At 32.3% G+C, this 16,265-nt stretch overlaps 1 protein-coding gene across 2 annotated transcripts in view; it reads right to left on the bottom strand.

Annotated features, from left to right (window-relative positions):
• Positions 1–16,265, bottom strand: part of Rrp1 (Recombination repair protein 1) — a 54,885-nt gene that overhangs the window by 9,011 nt on the left and 29,609 nt on the right. For both annotated transcript variants that reach the window (XR_015042538.1, XM_035370071.2), the window contains exons 4-6: positions 11,870–11,941; positions 8,911–9,054; positions 283–463 (exon numbers count right to left, since the gene is read on the bottom strand). Coding sequence is in view for 1 of the 2 variants with exons in the window: in XM_035370071.2 (XP_035225962.1) it covers positions 283–463; positions 8,911–9,054; positions 11,870–11,941 (397 nt within the window). In the remaining variant the exon portion in view is untranslated. The remainder of the gene's footprint in view (positions 1–282; positions 464–8,910; positions 9,055–11,869; positions 11,942–16,265) is intronic.

The following is a 16,265-nucleotide window of genomic DNA, read 5'->3' as shown; positions in this document are numbered from 1 at the left end:
ACACCCATTTATTAAATGCACACGCTTCTGTATTTTTACTTTTCTGACATAGTTTTCCCTCAAAATTTGTCTCATGCTGCATTGCTTGGGGAAAGGCAACAATTTTAATTATAATTCTACAAAAAACATCTAACTAGAGAAAAAATTCGTAACAATACATTATCCTCATATCCAAGAAGCCTCCTTTAATAATATAATATATAGTCTGCTTCATTTAAATCTCAGATTTAGTGAAAAATTCATAGCTATGTATAAAATTCAAAGTACAGAAAAAAATCTCACCATCCAATATTTTTCCCTCGTGCATTCATCATATATGTCCAGAAAGTATAGGCATCCTTGGTATCAGGATACAGATGCCTAAAAGTGTCAACAAAGCCTTCCTTTAACAAAGCAGAGAACCCTTCTCTTTCTTCAACTGTAAAGCCAGCATTCCTTTTATTTGATTTTGGTCTAGCAATATCTGAATATGAAATTTAAAAAAAAATAATTTATTTAGAATTCATACTAGAAAGAATACTTACAGCTTTTAAAACAGACTGGAATAAAAAATTTTATTAAAATTTTGAGAAATGTATGCGAAGTCTGAGATCCCAACTCGTTGGGACTTTGACGATTCTGCATTTGGATTTTTTTTGGATATTAGATCATCAATTTAAATCTAGTAAGGTAACATGTAGAAATTATAAAATTAAAAATATGAATTAGTGGTTTATGAAATAAAAGTATTTATGATTTCAAGGGCATTTACAAAAAAGGGGGAGGGGAGGGAAAGAGTTCAATATTTATTTGCTTTTATTAAACATGTTTTTCAATGCAAGTTGTTTAAGTTCCTTCATTTTTTATGCTAATACTTTCTCTTTAAATTTAGAGAAAGCCATAATTTCTTGTTCAGTTACAAAATTCTATTGTTCAAGTCAACTGCCTGCAACTGCAATGTTTTGAATTCAAACTAGATTGTCAATACATCCCCCCCCCACTCAACAACCTCTTTGTCACTTTCTTCACTATTAATAGTGATATTTTCTGGATTCAAAACCATACCACAGATTTTGCTGTACATTGTTGTTTTGCTAAATTTTGTCTTGCCTTTATTGGGCACCGAGGAAGTTAAGCCTGAGTTGTATTACTTTAGTTATTTATTATACTTGCACATGCTTATCCAAGTCCCAAATAAATAAATTCCCACATATACTTAACTGGACTTACTTATACTTTTTCTGGATGGGTGTGATGTATATGCCGAGGTAGTATTTTGTTCATCTATGGCAGGTGTGACGCCTGCCTCTCATAGGTTTGGTTTATGTGATTATGGCAAAGCTTCAAGGGCTATCTGCCTTTATAAAGTAATTTCTATGGAGAAACTGGTTTGTACATACATTACACATGGAAAAAACCATGAAAACGACCATGCAGTTAGGTTGTTCACAGGATTCAGACCTTATACTGGACTACCAGTGTTCAGCGACTTTACTGCTCAGCTGCGTCTCAGAGGATTAGTACCTAGCTAGGCAGCTGTAACATATATGTAACAATCACATTGAGCAAAATATAAATACAGTACAAAGTCCATAATTCGAACTCATCGGGACTTTGATCGGGCGATTCCGGAATAGGGGTTTATTCCGGTTTATAGATCATCAATTTAAATCTGGTAAGATGACATACAGAAATTATACAATTAAAAATATGAAACCGTAATTTATAAAATGAAGAGTAATATGATCTAAAGAGTATCAAAATTTACAAAAAAAAAAAAAAAAAAAAAGAGCTTAATATTTATTTGTTTACTTTATTAAACATTTCTTTCAATGCAAGTTGTTCAAGTTGCTTAGTTTTTTGTGCTAATACTTTCTCTTTAATTCTATAAAGAGACATAATTCCTTGTTCAGTTACAAAGTTTCACTGTTCAAGTCCAGTGATTGCTGTGTCGAGAATATCGCCTAACTTGTCAATAACCTCTCTGTCACCTTCTTCACTATTGGAAGCGGTATTTTCTGGACTAGAACTACAGATTTCACCGTCCATTAATTGATTCATGATAGGCGCACTGTCGCTGCAATGAAAAACTTCTGTTATATCGTCTTCATTTATTACCGCTTCTCCACATTTCTTTACAAAATCCAATAACTGGAAAGTTTCACCTTCAGTTTACGATGTCTGAAAATCTTCAAATTCATGGCTATCATTTTCATCATCCTCACCATGAAATATCGTAGCTGGCCATAAATTATGCTAAGCATTTTTAAACATATCTGGAGAGACATCCTCACATGATCTTGCAAAGCTCCACACAGCAGATTTTATGCTAAAAAATTTCAAAAAGTCTTGCCATTGTTCAAGAAATTTAACATAGATTTTAAAAATGCTACTTTATATTTGCATTTCAGCGCATGCATTATTCCCATATCCATATGCTGAATGATAGACGTACAATTTAGAGGGAAGAATAATACGGATGCATTATCTTTCACTAAAACTTTAAGTGAAGTGCGCTGAACAGTTGTCAGGAATCAGGACTATTTTTGAGTCATCAGGTAAACCAACCGAATTCAAATGTAGCTGAGCCTCGGGTATAAAATGATTTTCAAACCAATCATTCATCAACGCTTGCATCATACATGCTGTTTTATTTGGGCGATATATAACGGGGAAAATCGTTACTCCTTTAAATGCTCGATCTCGCGCATGTTTTCCGATTACGAAAAGTTTGCACTTGTGCGTTCTTGCAGCATTTGTGCACACTAAAACTATTAGTCTTGCTTTGGAATCTTTGACACCAGTTTGAGTCTTTTTTGTTTTTTATTCAGTTCAGTTTTCTATTCTTCTGTAGAATTTGCCAAGGTATTTTGCGGTACATGTTGACAGAAAAGACCAGTTTCATCAGCGTTGTACATTTGTTCTGGAGATAATTGTTCACTAGTAATGAATTCAATGAATTCATCTGCAAATTGTTCAGCAGCTTCAGTATCAGCTGAATCTTTTTCACCCGAAATTATACCACAGCGATTTTTAAATTTGGTTAACCAACCTGTCGAATATGTGTACTCAGTGTTTAAGTTCATTTCTTCATGAAATATTTTGGCTTGAGCCTTTAGCATTGGACTCGTTAATGGCACGCCCTCGCTGCGACGTGTCTGACCCATTCAATCATCACTTTTAGCATAACAAACTTTTCTGTTATTCATTGCAAGGTGTCGGAATCTACAAAAAATTTTAAAAAGTTCCTTTTCCTTTATGTCATATACAGTTGACTTTCCAATGTCACACTCCTGGTGTTTTTTTGAGACAGATATGCCTTTATCCATTTTTTTGCAGCAATTCCACTTTTTGTTTGATGAACATCAAAACATGCTTTCGCTTTGTAGATCCTTTGGCAACTCCAGAATTGGAAACTCTTTCTGACATAATCGAAAGTTCAAGCTCAATTTTTATGAAATTCTCTAACAGTCTGCAAAAAATAATAAGCTAGATCCAATTAGAAGATTAAGGAACAGCGTAATCTTTAACATTAAATGAAATGCCTTAGAATCAGTAAAGATAATTTTAGCCTAGCTTATACCATCCATTATACATTATATACACATGCATAAACGCATTACGTGAATACGTAAAGCATAAAAAAAATTTTAAAAAAAAAGGGGTGGCCTTGAGGTTTGGATTATAGATCATTCTGGATAATGGATGTCCAGATTATGGACTTTGTACTGTATTTTTTTAATTCTGACACTTGGTACCCTATGTCCAAGGTACTAAGATAAAGGGGAATACATTGCCTGAACTCTTGAATTGTTTCATTTGATTCCGAAGGGTAGATAGTGGGATTCAATAATGTAAAAAAGCATGCTGGGTCTTTATGCAAGTATGTTTCTTTTCAGTTGCTTTCTGAGGAAGAAATAGCTCCCATTAATGTCATTTTTAATTAGTTTCTTCTTTTCATATAAAAAAGTAGGGTTTTTTTTTTTCTTTTGCATGAATGAAGTCTTATTTTTTTCAATGCTTTAAAGATGTTAAAATGAAAGCTATATTTATCAAAACCTGACTATACAGTTTTATTACAAGATTTGAGTAGCAATGATGTCAGTGGCTTTAGCAGTAAACAAAATTACAAAATGGGAGAAATTATTGAGAAAATAAACTGTATATTGCAGTAGAATAAAAATATGGGAGGAGTGGATATTAGAGATACAGTCACTATCCATCTTATCTATCCATTTTCTGTTTACTATCCCTCTTACAGAAAATCTTTCAAATGGTATAAGAAACTATTATTTTTTGGACTCCTCGACATTATGAGCTACAACGCTCATACTTTATATGATGTAAAAAATGGTACAAACAGACCATTACTTCAGTTTCAATTAAAAATAATCTAACAAATTATGGAGAGGATCATGTCAAGAAGAAAATGTGAATTTCGGGCATTAGCTGCACTGATGCAATTTCATCTTTTAGAAAGGTACTTTCCATTTCTAATTCCTATGGGAAGAAAGAGAAAATGAGAAGATAAATTGTTTGCTCCCAAACTATGCAGAAGAAGCGAGCTTTGGGAAAAACATCTTACTTTGAGTGCAAAGAATGTAACATAGAACTCTGCATGGATCCATGCTTCAGAATATATCCCAGAGAAGGCTGATTTTTAAATTTCGCAGTAAATACATATATGCATGTGCTTGTGTAGGTTTCTTGCTGTATATTAAATATTTTAATTGTCATTTAACAAATGCTGAAAGTTTGCTTTAAAATTTCTTTTTCATGGCCTCTATATATGATTACAACTGCAAACACTACACATATTTAATTCTATAGTTCACCAAGAATACAGGTAAATGCATTCTGTTTAGTATTTGGAAAAACTGAGTAAATTGGAATAAAAATATATTTTTGCTGAATATTTTAGCAAAATTATGCTTAGAGAGTGAGCACTCATCATCCTATGGAGACATCATGGAAGTTCAGCACTTTGTCTCATAGCGACAAGGCAGACTGCGGTGCCATCCGGAAAGGATTAAGGCTTATCTAGGGCCAGCACTAGACATTCTGCTGCCTGGTGCAGTCTCTGCGGGTTTTAAATTCTAAAATTTTTGCCATTCCTTAAATTTTGCTGTTCAGTGCTTCTTTAAATTCTAAAAAATTTGTCATCCATATCAGCTCTGGTGCCAGTCCTAAGCTTATCTGAATAACAAATTAGTTATTTTTAATTAAAACAGCATTAAATGTAATAGGGTTGCTACTCAAACAGGAGACCGATTTTCACGGGTGCTGCGTAGTGCATGTTGGCTGTGCGAAGGTAAATTAATTATGGTACCACTTGAAAACACAAAAATTTGCTAATTACATATGACTTTGTTTTAAAAAAATACTTTTGAATCTCTGAAGCATTATTGTAACTATAATACGTGTTTGTTCACAGTAGCATTCAAATTAAATTTTTGCCAAACAAAGAAAACTTGGTCATACTAAACAAACATTCTCTTCAACAATAAATTGTATCTCAAAATTAAATCCAAGTAAATTCCCTTTTTAATTACACGAAAACAGTATATAAGATCACAAGCAACTGTTAATGCATCTGAAATATTTGCATACACTGACCCTGAAATACATTTAAAATATATATATATATAATTAATTAAAAGTATAACTTAAAATTTAATTTTACATGAATAAAAACATATTGTAGATGAGCGATCATGAAAGCTCCAAGTATCCAGAGGTGTTGTTGCAAGACGCTGTTTGTGGTCATTAACATTTCAAGGATTAAGCGAAGTTCACACACAACATTTATTACGATGATAATACACAATACACTACACTAACACAATAAATGGATGGAAGATTAAAAGAATGGTGTTACAAGATTGCACTCCTTATTGACGTTTCAAGACATGTCTTCACACGATGAGTTACAAGGTCTAACTAACTCTTTTTGTGGGTCAGCGCCACCTATAGTATCTCACTTCATAACATACTGGCCCGTGATGAACAACTGTTCATCACAAGTTTCAAATTTAGAATTATTTTAATACAATATTCAATACAAGATTTTCAACAATATTATATGACAAGTTAAAATATGAATTTCAAAATCACTATAAGCTGAAAGAGAAAATTCTTAAGACATTTACTATACTTGGACACAAAACTAAAATGAAACTGAAATACAATGATTTATACGAAATAGGAATAAAATTTTTAGTCATTAATTTTCACGATGGCAAAATGGTAATGGTGAAAGTCTGTTGATAGGACGTTTAATTACACCATTGATAGTTTTTAAGTAGACTTAAAAACTATTCACACTTTTCCATCAGATCCTGGGTAAACATTAATTACTTTACCTAGACGCCACCTTAAAGGTGGTAAGTTATCATCTTTTACCAGCACCAAGTCATTGGTATTTCAGTTTGGTTTGTTCTTTTGCCATTTTGCACGTGCTTGCAATTGGGAGAGATAGTCGGATGACCTTCATTTCCAAAAGTGCTGAAAAAGTTGCTGAATCAGTTTCCATCGTTCTACAGTCGTTACCTTACAATCAATCAATCACATTTGGTTCAGGAATGGTTGTTAGCGCGGTTCCAATAAAAAAGAGACCAGGTGTTAAAGTACTTTTAAGTCATTGGGATCATTGGAAATCGTCACTATAGGTCTGCAAGCTTCAATTTAAGTTATCAAGGTGAGAAATTTTCAGATGTGAGCAGTTGAGCTCCTATTGTACGTTTTAAGTGATTTTTCATTTGCTTAATGCCATTCTCTCAAAGATCCCTGAAATGTGGGGCAGAGGGAGTATTGAATTTCTAAACAATGTTTTCTTGTGCTAACTGGTTTTTAAACTTTTCTGATGATAAAATGGATACCATAATGCTTTTTAATTCACAATTTGCATCAATAAAGTTAGTCCCTTGATCAGAAAACATCTCTTGTGGTTTGGCTCTACGAGCTACGAACGTTTTTAATGCTACTAAAAAGGCTTCTGTACAACCTCCAAGTGTACTGCTTTCGTGGCAAAACACGTGAACAGATGGGCCTTACTCCTTTCCCCTTGCGGGATTTCACAAGGAATGGCCCTGCATAATCAAGGCTTACGCTAGAAAAAACTCTGCTTGGTCAAAAAAGCATATACAATACAAATTAAATGTAACTTTTGATTAGAATTTTAGATAAAAATACATTTAAAATATTTAAACAAAAGATTAATAGAAAAAAAAGCTAATTACACCATTGATGGTAATGGTGAAGAATTACCATCAATGGTGTACCATCAATCTTAATTACATGACCATTACCATTGATGGTAATGGTCATGAAATTAAGACAAAACTAGATTTGTTGTTTCAACTCTGCAATTTGTAAGTCAATTGAATAAACATCTCTGGTAATTTTTTTTACTCCAAAATTTTAATCTATGCTTATGCTTTCCTTTTGTTTGATAATTTTTCTTTACTTTTTTATCTTAACTATAACATAGCTTGTCTTAGTACTTGATATGCAACCCGAGCAGATCTGGCATACTGTAACACATCAGGAGTTTTATTAATACTCATCACACCTTCATTTACTTTTATGGCATCATAAACAGTGTGTACTGCTGTTGAAGAATTCTGCTGAAGTTTTTTGAGCAAAATATCATTATTAGAGAAATTACTCTACTGTGGCACTGTCATGCGATAAAATTACAACTAGTTTTACAACACTTCAAAGTTCTTCAAAATCTGAATTATTAATAATGTCCTTATAAAAAGATCAAGTCACATTGCAGCATAGTTAATGAAAGCATCTTTTCAAACACTCTTACTTCTGAATAACAATTAATTACACTGAACTTTTGCTTTATCTGCAACTGTGAAATTTATCCATACACTTTTGTACAGTATAAGCAGTAACCCCTCCATGCTCTTCTCATATAAAAATTTATTAGACATAATGAGTTTAGGATCTAATGAAGAAATTTATTTGACCAAGTTATACTTAAATGGACTTCTACCAACTATGTTTGATGCAACCTTAACCTAAAAGGTTCAGCATTCTCTTTCCTTAAGAACAGACACTCCACTTAGTGGAGCCTGGAAGGTAGTAAATAGCATTGAATCGATGCTAACGGCGTTGCTGGTGCAGACGTGCTTGCTCTTATAATTGACCAATCCGCATGCTCAGAGTTCCTGGGATGTTCTAACCCTCCACGATAGTAGACTATCCCTTGTCACACACACAAAGCAACTATCATGTTGTTACAACCGAGGTGGTGGCCGATATGCCTGTTCAACCAACGTATTTCTCCGAGAACTACTATACATGTGCTTTTTCAAAGTCTGCCTGTGCTGCCTCCAGTTATGTATCAGAGACATCTATAATCACAATATCATCCATCCAAGTGGACAGATTCACTTAAATAGCCCAAATGAGTGAGCAATCATGCTTTTAAACTCTCCCAGCTGAGTGCTCAACCTTGTCTCATTGGTGCCAAAATTTAAATCATTTGCATTATCATTAGTTTAAAAAAATTTCATTCATAAAAGTTCTTCAAATGTCTGCAGAAGATTAAGATAATACTGATCAAACTACTGTGTTCTCTATTTGAAACAGACAGAACTACACAAAATTAGATCAGAAATTAAATGTTCATTAGAAATTAATTCATCAGAAATTAAATGATCAAAGTAACCATTACCACATTCTTAATCTAAAGAAAAGCCAAAGAATACTATTTTTATTAAATTCAGCCATTTTTAAATGACTTTTCAGACTATATTCCTGCTTGGCCTAATTTAAATTTCACTTCAATATTTCCATTATTGCTGAAAAATGTTTTCCTTAAAAAGGCTAAAAACTAAAAAACCAGACGAGTTGGCAGCTATTTTATATTATAGACTAATAGCATTTTAAATACATAATAGGATTGCAAGTACTCACCAATTTCTTCATGTGCAACATTCAGATCTCCACATAAAATGACAGGTTTCTTTGAATCTAATTTCTTTAGATATGCTCGGAAATCTTTATCCCATTTCTGTCTGTAATCTAGACGTACAAGACCTCTTCCTGCATTGGGAACATCTTTAAAGAAAAGATATTATAATGAGTAAAGAAACATTTACTTAAAATTAAGGGGGTGTTTTGGACTGTAGCTACGAAATAACAAAACTAATTTTCTTTTAAATACATCTGTTATTCTATTCGAAAATTAACTGCTCAATCAGCAGCCATTCAAAGTACAAGCAACAAATTTTTCATCGAACAAGCTAATAAAAATAATTACAAAAACAAATGATATTCACGTTTATAACGATATGTTACAAGATTCGTTGCTAGGCAATGTAGGTAGAGGAGAAAGTTTTTGTATAGCAGACATTCAGGTGCCAACAGGGTGGTTTTCATGATTTTAGTTAGCATTTTAAACCAGCAAGTGAACTGAAATGAACTTCAAATGTATGTTTTTGGAGCAGGTGAGCACTTGCTAATTCAATCTTTTCAATGCTACTGGCACCTAAAAGTGATCAACCAGTATCATTCAAATAATGTTGGAGGTACTTTTAGACAATCATTATTTAAAATTTACTACTTATTTTGATGCCCCCGAAAAACTGATGGAGGTTGAATATCTCCATTTTGTATGCGTGTTAAAATATAAACCAAAAGCATAATAAATGTACAAAATACAGAAAACATAAAATAAATAAAAAATACTGCAATTTAACCTTTACACAGTCAGTTGTAGAACTGATTAAAAAGAGATATTTTAAGATGACAGACTATACTTATTGGTTTAAGAGTCCAAAGTTCTTTTAGCGGGTATGTGTTATGCCTGCTTCATTTTCATATGAAATGCAAGTTCTTAATATACCTTAATATTTAAAAAAAAAAAAAACCTTAATGGTGATTTTCTTTTTCTTTATTACTACTCAGTTTAAAAGTTGAAGAACTCTGTTTTTGAGACTTGAGTTACCACATCTTCCATCCTTAAAATACAAAAACCTGAAAATTTATGGTTGGTTTTCTCACTGCATAGTGATGCCATTTCTAAAGAATTCAAAATTGATTTAAATTCACTTTATGATATGTGATAAAGGTTACTCAATAATATAATGTGAAACAAATGAAAAATATATTAATATCTAATTAGATATTTTAAATTTTATGTTCTTTGGCCAATTTCCTTTTGCACTTTTTTTAAAATATTTTTATACTGAGTAAATTTAGAGTAGGAAAAGGAAAGCTTTTCTTTAACAAAGTATATTTAAATATGATGAAAGTAAAATTAATGTAAATACTAAGGAGTGGATAAACTTAGCAATGTACCTCACATTCATACAAAATAAAAATAAATACAAATATCCACTAATTTATCATTAGTTTAAAAAAATTTCATTCATAAAAGTTCTTCAAATGTCTGCAGAAGATTAAGATAATACTGATCAAGCTACTGTGTTCTCTATTTTAAACAGACAGAACTACACAAAATTAGATCAGAAATTAAATGTTTAAAACAAAGTAACCATTACCACATTCTTAATCTAAAGAAAAGCCAAAGAATATTATTTTTATTAAATTCAGCCATTTTTAAAATTGTTCGGATTAGCAACATTTCAGTTACAAAATAAAATCAGAGCAATAGGAGTATTTAAATATCCAAAAACACACACAAAAAAATTACAAAACCCAGCAAAATCTCAACAATCAGAATAAGATTTCATTCTTAAGGTCCCAATCACATTGTGTTTCGGCTACGTGGGACTTGACGTCGAAAGAGACAATTCTCAGAACCCGCACAATTCAGGGAAACACACGTAGCTAGGTTACCATTCTCACTTACTACAAAGCCTTGAGCGCCAAACAGTAATAGATTATCGCTCAAATTGGAATCACGTAATCCTTCAGAAGCAGAACTTTCGTCTGATTATTTCGTCTCTACCCGGGACCCCAAAACATTTTCGATGAGGTTTGAAAAAATCCCGCTTAGCTGCAACATTATTTCCGCAGCTAGGCGGGACTTCGCTTCCAGCAGGCTCTTTTCTCTAGGAATCCTCCCATTTAAACCAGTGTTACTAAAATCTCGTTTATCAGAAAAGTCCCGTCTAGCAGGGACTATAGGCATATGTGATAACCTCTTAACATGCAACCTATGCAATACAGCTACTTAAAATGATAGCCAATGGAGATAATAGAGGCTACAGAAATTGAAGTTTTGACATTTTGTCACATATAATTGAAATTTGTTAAATGGATTGGTTTTGGATGCTAATTGGTTTTGCCAGAGTAGAAAACAAGAACAGCATAAAAAAAGCAAGCACAAAATGTCACATTAAGTTGAATTTTCTTAAAGATGAGGGGATATATTAAATTACAAGAAAGAGTAACATGTATTTTCAGATTTATGTTTTTAATTAGTCCAGCTAGCATAATTTCAGAAAAAGAATTTCATATTTTTAATTAGACACATAATTTAAACCAGATTACAAAGTACAAAATATTCTTAAAGACTGCTTTTATAGCTTTTAAATCCCTTAGCTTGTTAATACACAATTGACAGATTAAATTTTGCTTTCAAATAACCAATTTTGTTGATTAAAATTGAAAGATAAATGTTTAACATTTTGTTGAATGGCTAAAGTCTTGCATACCAGAGATTAAAATGTTATATTTCAAGTAGTGTTGCTATTGCTCATTGTTAAACTGCTGAGTCTGTTAACCAAAAATTCACTAAATTAGTACAAAATATGAAATAGATAAAAAATTCAAAAAGTGCACATGCTCAGACAAAAATCAAATTGATCAAAATTTGGTGGCTCTAGATATTTTTCCACAGTGCAAGGAACATAAATATGCACAGATTCTTCATTATTTAATAACAGAGATAAAAGAATAAACTTACATGTTGTGACAAGGTAAAAATCCTTATATTCAGCAGTTATTACTCTTCCTTCATTGTCATGTTCTTCAATACCTGAAAAAATACAAGACTCTAGAATATCAGTTTACTAATAAATATACTTGGAATTATACATAATGTTGCTTCTATTTAACCAGTCCAGACCATGCACTGACATTTAGTTGCAAGAACATAAATCATGAGATAAAGATTCAATGCCACTGGTGTGAAACCAAGAACTCACAGGAGTTTTTTCACATGTAAACAGATGCTGTGTAATAAGGAACAAAAGGCAAGAGATAAATAAATACACCATCAGACAGTTAACTGAAGCAGAGGAATACCTGTAAGTTCAAAACTCAGTTTTAATTAGAATCATGTTTCTTTTTTCTATGATTACTGATACCACTTACAAAATGGAAGAAATAAATTAAATTTAGCTTATCATTTCTATCTTGCATACAACATGAATGATTTTCTTTCATAGTAGCAGCACTAGACAAAGCTGGCGCCACAGCTGGTGCAACTAGTGCAACAACAGGCAGCAGAATTTAGGAATGGCGAGAGAGAAACAAAAAGTGGTATTGGTGGCAAATGACTAGTGCTGACCCTGGCAAAAGATGATATTAATTACTGATAATTATAGTGTTAAATATAGCAAATGTCTGAATATAATTGAAGTTGCAGGATTTTTTTTTTTGAAGTCAAATTAAGTGAAAACTTGAAAAAGAAAGCAAAAGATTTCAAGTGATTAAATATCAACTCACAAAGAAAAGTTAATATACACGTACAGACACTGAGTTTGACTTATCCGAGTTCAAGTAATCAGAATCATACCAGATTAAGAAAACAAACTGCCTGACTAGAAAATAGAACTACTGAACAAAGAGCTTGTTCAAGCACACATGCTGCACTGATAACATTTTTTAAAGTAAAACTATTTTAAAAGTAAACTATATAAAACTATAGGTAGCTTTACTTCCAAAGCAGAGGTGCCGAGAAACATGAGCCAATTATTCTGGTAGAAACTTAAAGGAAAAAGATATTTTACATTTTCTTTAATTAAAATCTAAAATTTAAGTCACAGATATAGTATATGAAAAAAATAAATTGTGTATCATAATTTTCCCATTGCACTGCCATTTGTTTATCTGTTTTCAAAACGTCACATATCATTCTCATTAAAACACATATTTCTTGATGGCATTATCCTATAACTTTGAAAATACTCATGTTGTTCCGTGGAAGAAGGATCTCAAATTGTAAAAATTTTTCAAAAACTGTGAAGGGAAACAAATAAATAACAGTTAATTTATATTTTCTTTATGAAAACTAAACTGGCTTATCAAGAATTAATCCATTTACATAAAACTAAAGTGAAGATATTATGATTGTGTTGTGACAACATTATTGGTACTAAATCATACTATTTGGCAACAGTTTTTGTTTGTCGATGGTCTATGGAAAAAAATGTAACATACCATATTTTTTAAACAACTGTAAGACTGCTATCCAGAATACATTTAACAAAACTGAGAAAGCCTGTTACTCTAATGATCCCCAACATTAAACACACTGGCAAATGCAGAGACCACAACAAACTAAAAGTCTAGTCTGAACATTGGAATTCTTCATATGCCCCTGTGCCATAGTAACAAACAGCTTTTAATGGGATTTTCCATTACATGGGGTATCAAATTTGATGATAATTTCCCAATAAGTATGAATTCTTGGAACTATAAGATGGTACAATGATGGGGGAAGGTGTACCTTCTAAAAGACAGCAATGTAATTTTATTCACATTTTAGAAGTTATCAGCAGGATTTCAAGAGTCCTGTACGTGCTTTTAGCTGGCTAACAAATTTCCCATTTAATTTTTGGAAGGAATTTTTTTTTTTTTTTTTTTTTTTTTGTTTGTTTGAATGCCTGATAGTTGGGCCTTTACTATACTCATTTATTTAAAAAAAACATATATACAACATCATTTCTTTACTCAGCTTTTTTAAAATGAATTTTCTGCTTAACCCCTTGGGTACATTTGACATCTGAGACACGTCATTCACTTTTCCCCCCTAGGAGCGGATGACGTGTCCAAGACGTCAAACCAAAAATTAAACTCTCAGGTACATTTGACATCTGAAAGACGTCATTCACTTGTTTTCTCTAGGAGCAGATGATTCACATACTTAGCACGAAACATTTAAATGCTGATTTGATAAACACAGGCAAAAGGAGAAAAAATGAAGGTGGCGATAGCGAAAATATTATAAAACTAGCATCTGTGCTTGAGTATAATAAAGGTATGGGAGGTGTTGATAAACAAGACCAATTGCTAGCATGCTTCCCAGTTATGAGAAAATGTGTAAAGGGTTATAAGAAATTTTTTTTTTATGAGAAAATGTGTAAACGGTTATAAGAATTTTTTTTTTTTTTTTTTTTTAATCTAATAGATTTGGCCTTTTATAATGCTCATGTTTTATATTCTAAAATCAACTGCACATCCAAGGCAGACATTACTTCCTTTCGTTTAGCTATTGCCAAAGAATTGCTGGAGCAATTGTCATTGCCAAATTATAAATGTCGTGGACGTCCGTCAAGTAGTGATACACCATTTCGTTTGGCAGCGAAAAATCAGGCACACTTTCCTGAGATCATTCTGTCGACTAAGTAAAAGGAACACCCTGGAAAAAGGTACCATGTTTGTTATAAGCATAATATTAGGAAAGAGACTATGTGGCAGTGCAAACAATGCAAATGAAAACAATGCATTTACCTACTTGCTTTGAAAAATATCACAAAATTATATCCGTTCCACATGCAAATATTTTCTCAAATAAATCCGTACCCAAGGGGTTAAGCAATGACAGTATCTTGATACTGCCTGTTTCACTCTTTCAGTGTGCACAAGACATGATATTTTTCTTTTCAAAGCGAGATTGGTTGATCCGAAATTTTATGTTTGTAATTTTTCATATTCTAAAAAAAAAAAAAAAAAAAAAAAAAAAAAAAAAAAAAAAAAAAAAAAAAAAAGCAACATTGTGCAGAATATGGATAAAATGATGGATAAAATGATTGAATAATCTCTTTCCTTTATTAAAAAAAATTACCATAAATGCATGTTGCTCAGCAGTCCACCGCAGCTAATATGTACAATAGTTTGCTGTGTGTCCAAATAGTAGCAATGCTCTTTTACAGAAATGAAATCACCTTCCTATTTCACTGAGAAAATTCAAAAAATGAGTTCTCATGGCCAAGGCTGGCACCAAAGCTAGTGCAACTTGTGCAGCTGCACCTGGTAGCGGGAAAATTTTAGGAATTTAGGCAGGTATTGGACAACATGATTTGCAACCCATGCATATTGCACCAGGTGGCGAAATGTCTAGTGACAACTCTGCTCGTGGCTCGCGGTAGGGCAAAACACAGATGGTATTCCAAACAGAAGGATCTGCTTGCAAAAATATTTTATTTTACAATACAGAAGAATATTCTACATCATTCGATAAGCATATGACAAAATTTTATCACCATTACACCTCATCAGAAGATCATCAGAAAGGCTTAAAAATCACAAAACTTCAGTTAACAGTTAAAAATAACTTTATTTAACATTAAAAAAAAAAATCACATCTTGCAAGGGGCTATATATTCACACAATTCGACACCACACATCGGTCCCAAACAAGAAAAAAAAAAAAAAAAAAAAAAAAAAAAAAACGTGAGAAAGAAGTAGCAAGTCCAAGTGAAAAATAAGTTTTTATCCTCATGCTATGCAGAGAATACATATGCATATTGTACAGTAAAGGTGAATGTTGCTGCTCACTGCAATGAGGATTTCTGCCATAAGCAAAAGAATAGAAGCTTACACTTTCACAATCTATGCATGCACCTCTAGTAAGTTAATCTTTATTAAAGAGATAATTGGTTTCACACAGCATTCTTTCCAGCAGGGCAGCAGTTGTGGCATAACACTGCTGCAACAATTCACTGCCAAAATTTTTTAATGTGATACATAAGCATGGAAATATAAAAGCTATTTTTAATGGATTAAAAAATCATTCTGGATAATTGTCGTGAGTATAATTATACTACACATTTACACAGATCTAGCAAACAGGAACAGTTATGTTCAGAATTTTTCTTTTCCTTATTAGGTAACTTCTATACTACCCCCCCCCCTCCACAAAAGTATCTGCCTTCCTTGAAATTGAGTAAGAGTTTTCTTATTAGATGCAATATTAAAATTTGAGCAGACATTTAATAAATTTGTCATTAAATTACACACTGATCATAACCAACTTCAGTGCATTGAGGAAACACCTTAGCAATAAGTCTAGCCTTGACTTTTTCAAACAGAACTAGTGGAGTTCTTTATCTTGTGATAGAGCTTTAGCATCTTTT

The sequence above is a fragment of the Stegodyphus dumicola genome, chromosome 8 (genome assembly GCF_044657685.1).
Source record: "Stegodyphus dumicola isolate Sdum_Otavi_A_Nest chromosome 8, ASM4465768v1".
Taxonomy (NCBI): Eukaryota; Metazoa; Arthropoda; class Arachnida; order Araneae; family Eresidae; genus Stegodyphus; species Stegodyphus dumicola.
This window is presented reverse-complemented; position numbering and strand designations above follow the sequence as displayed.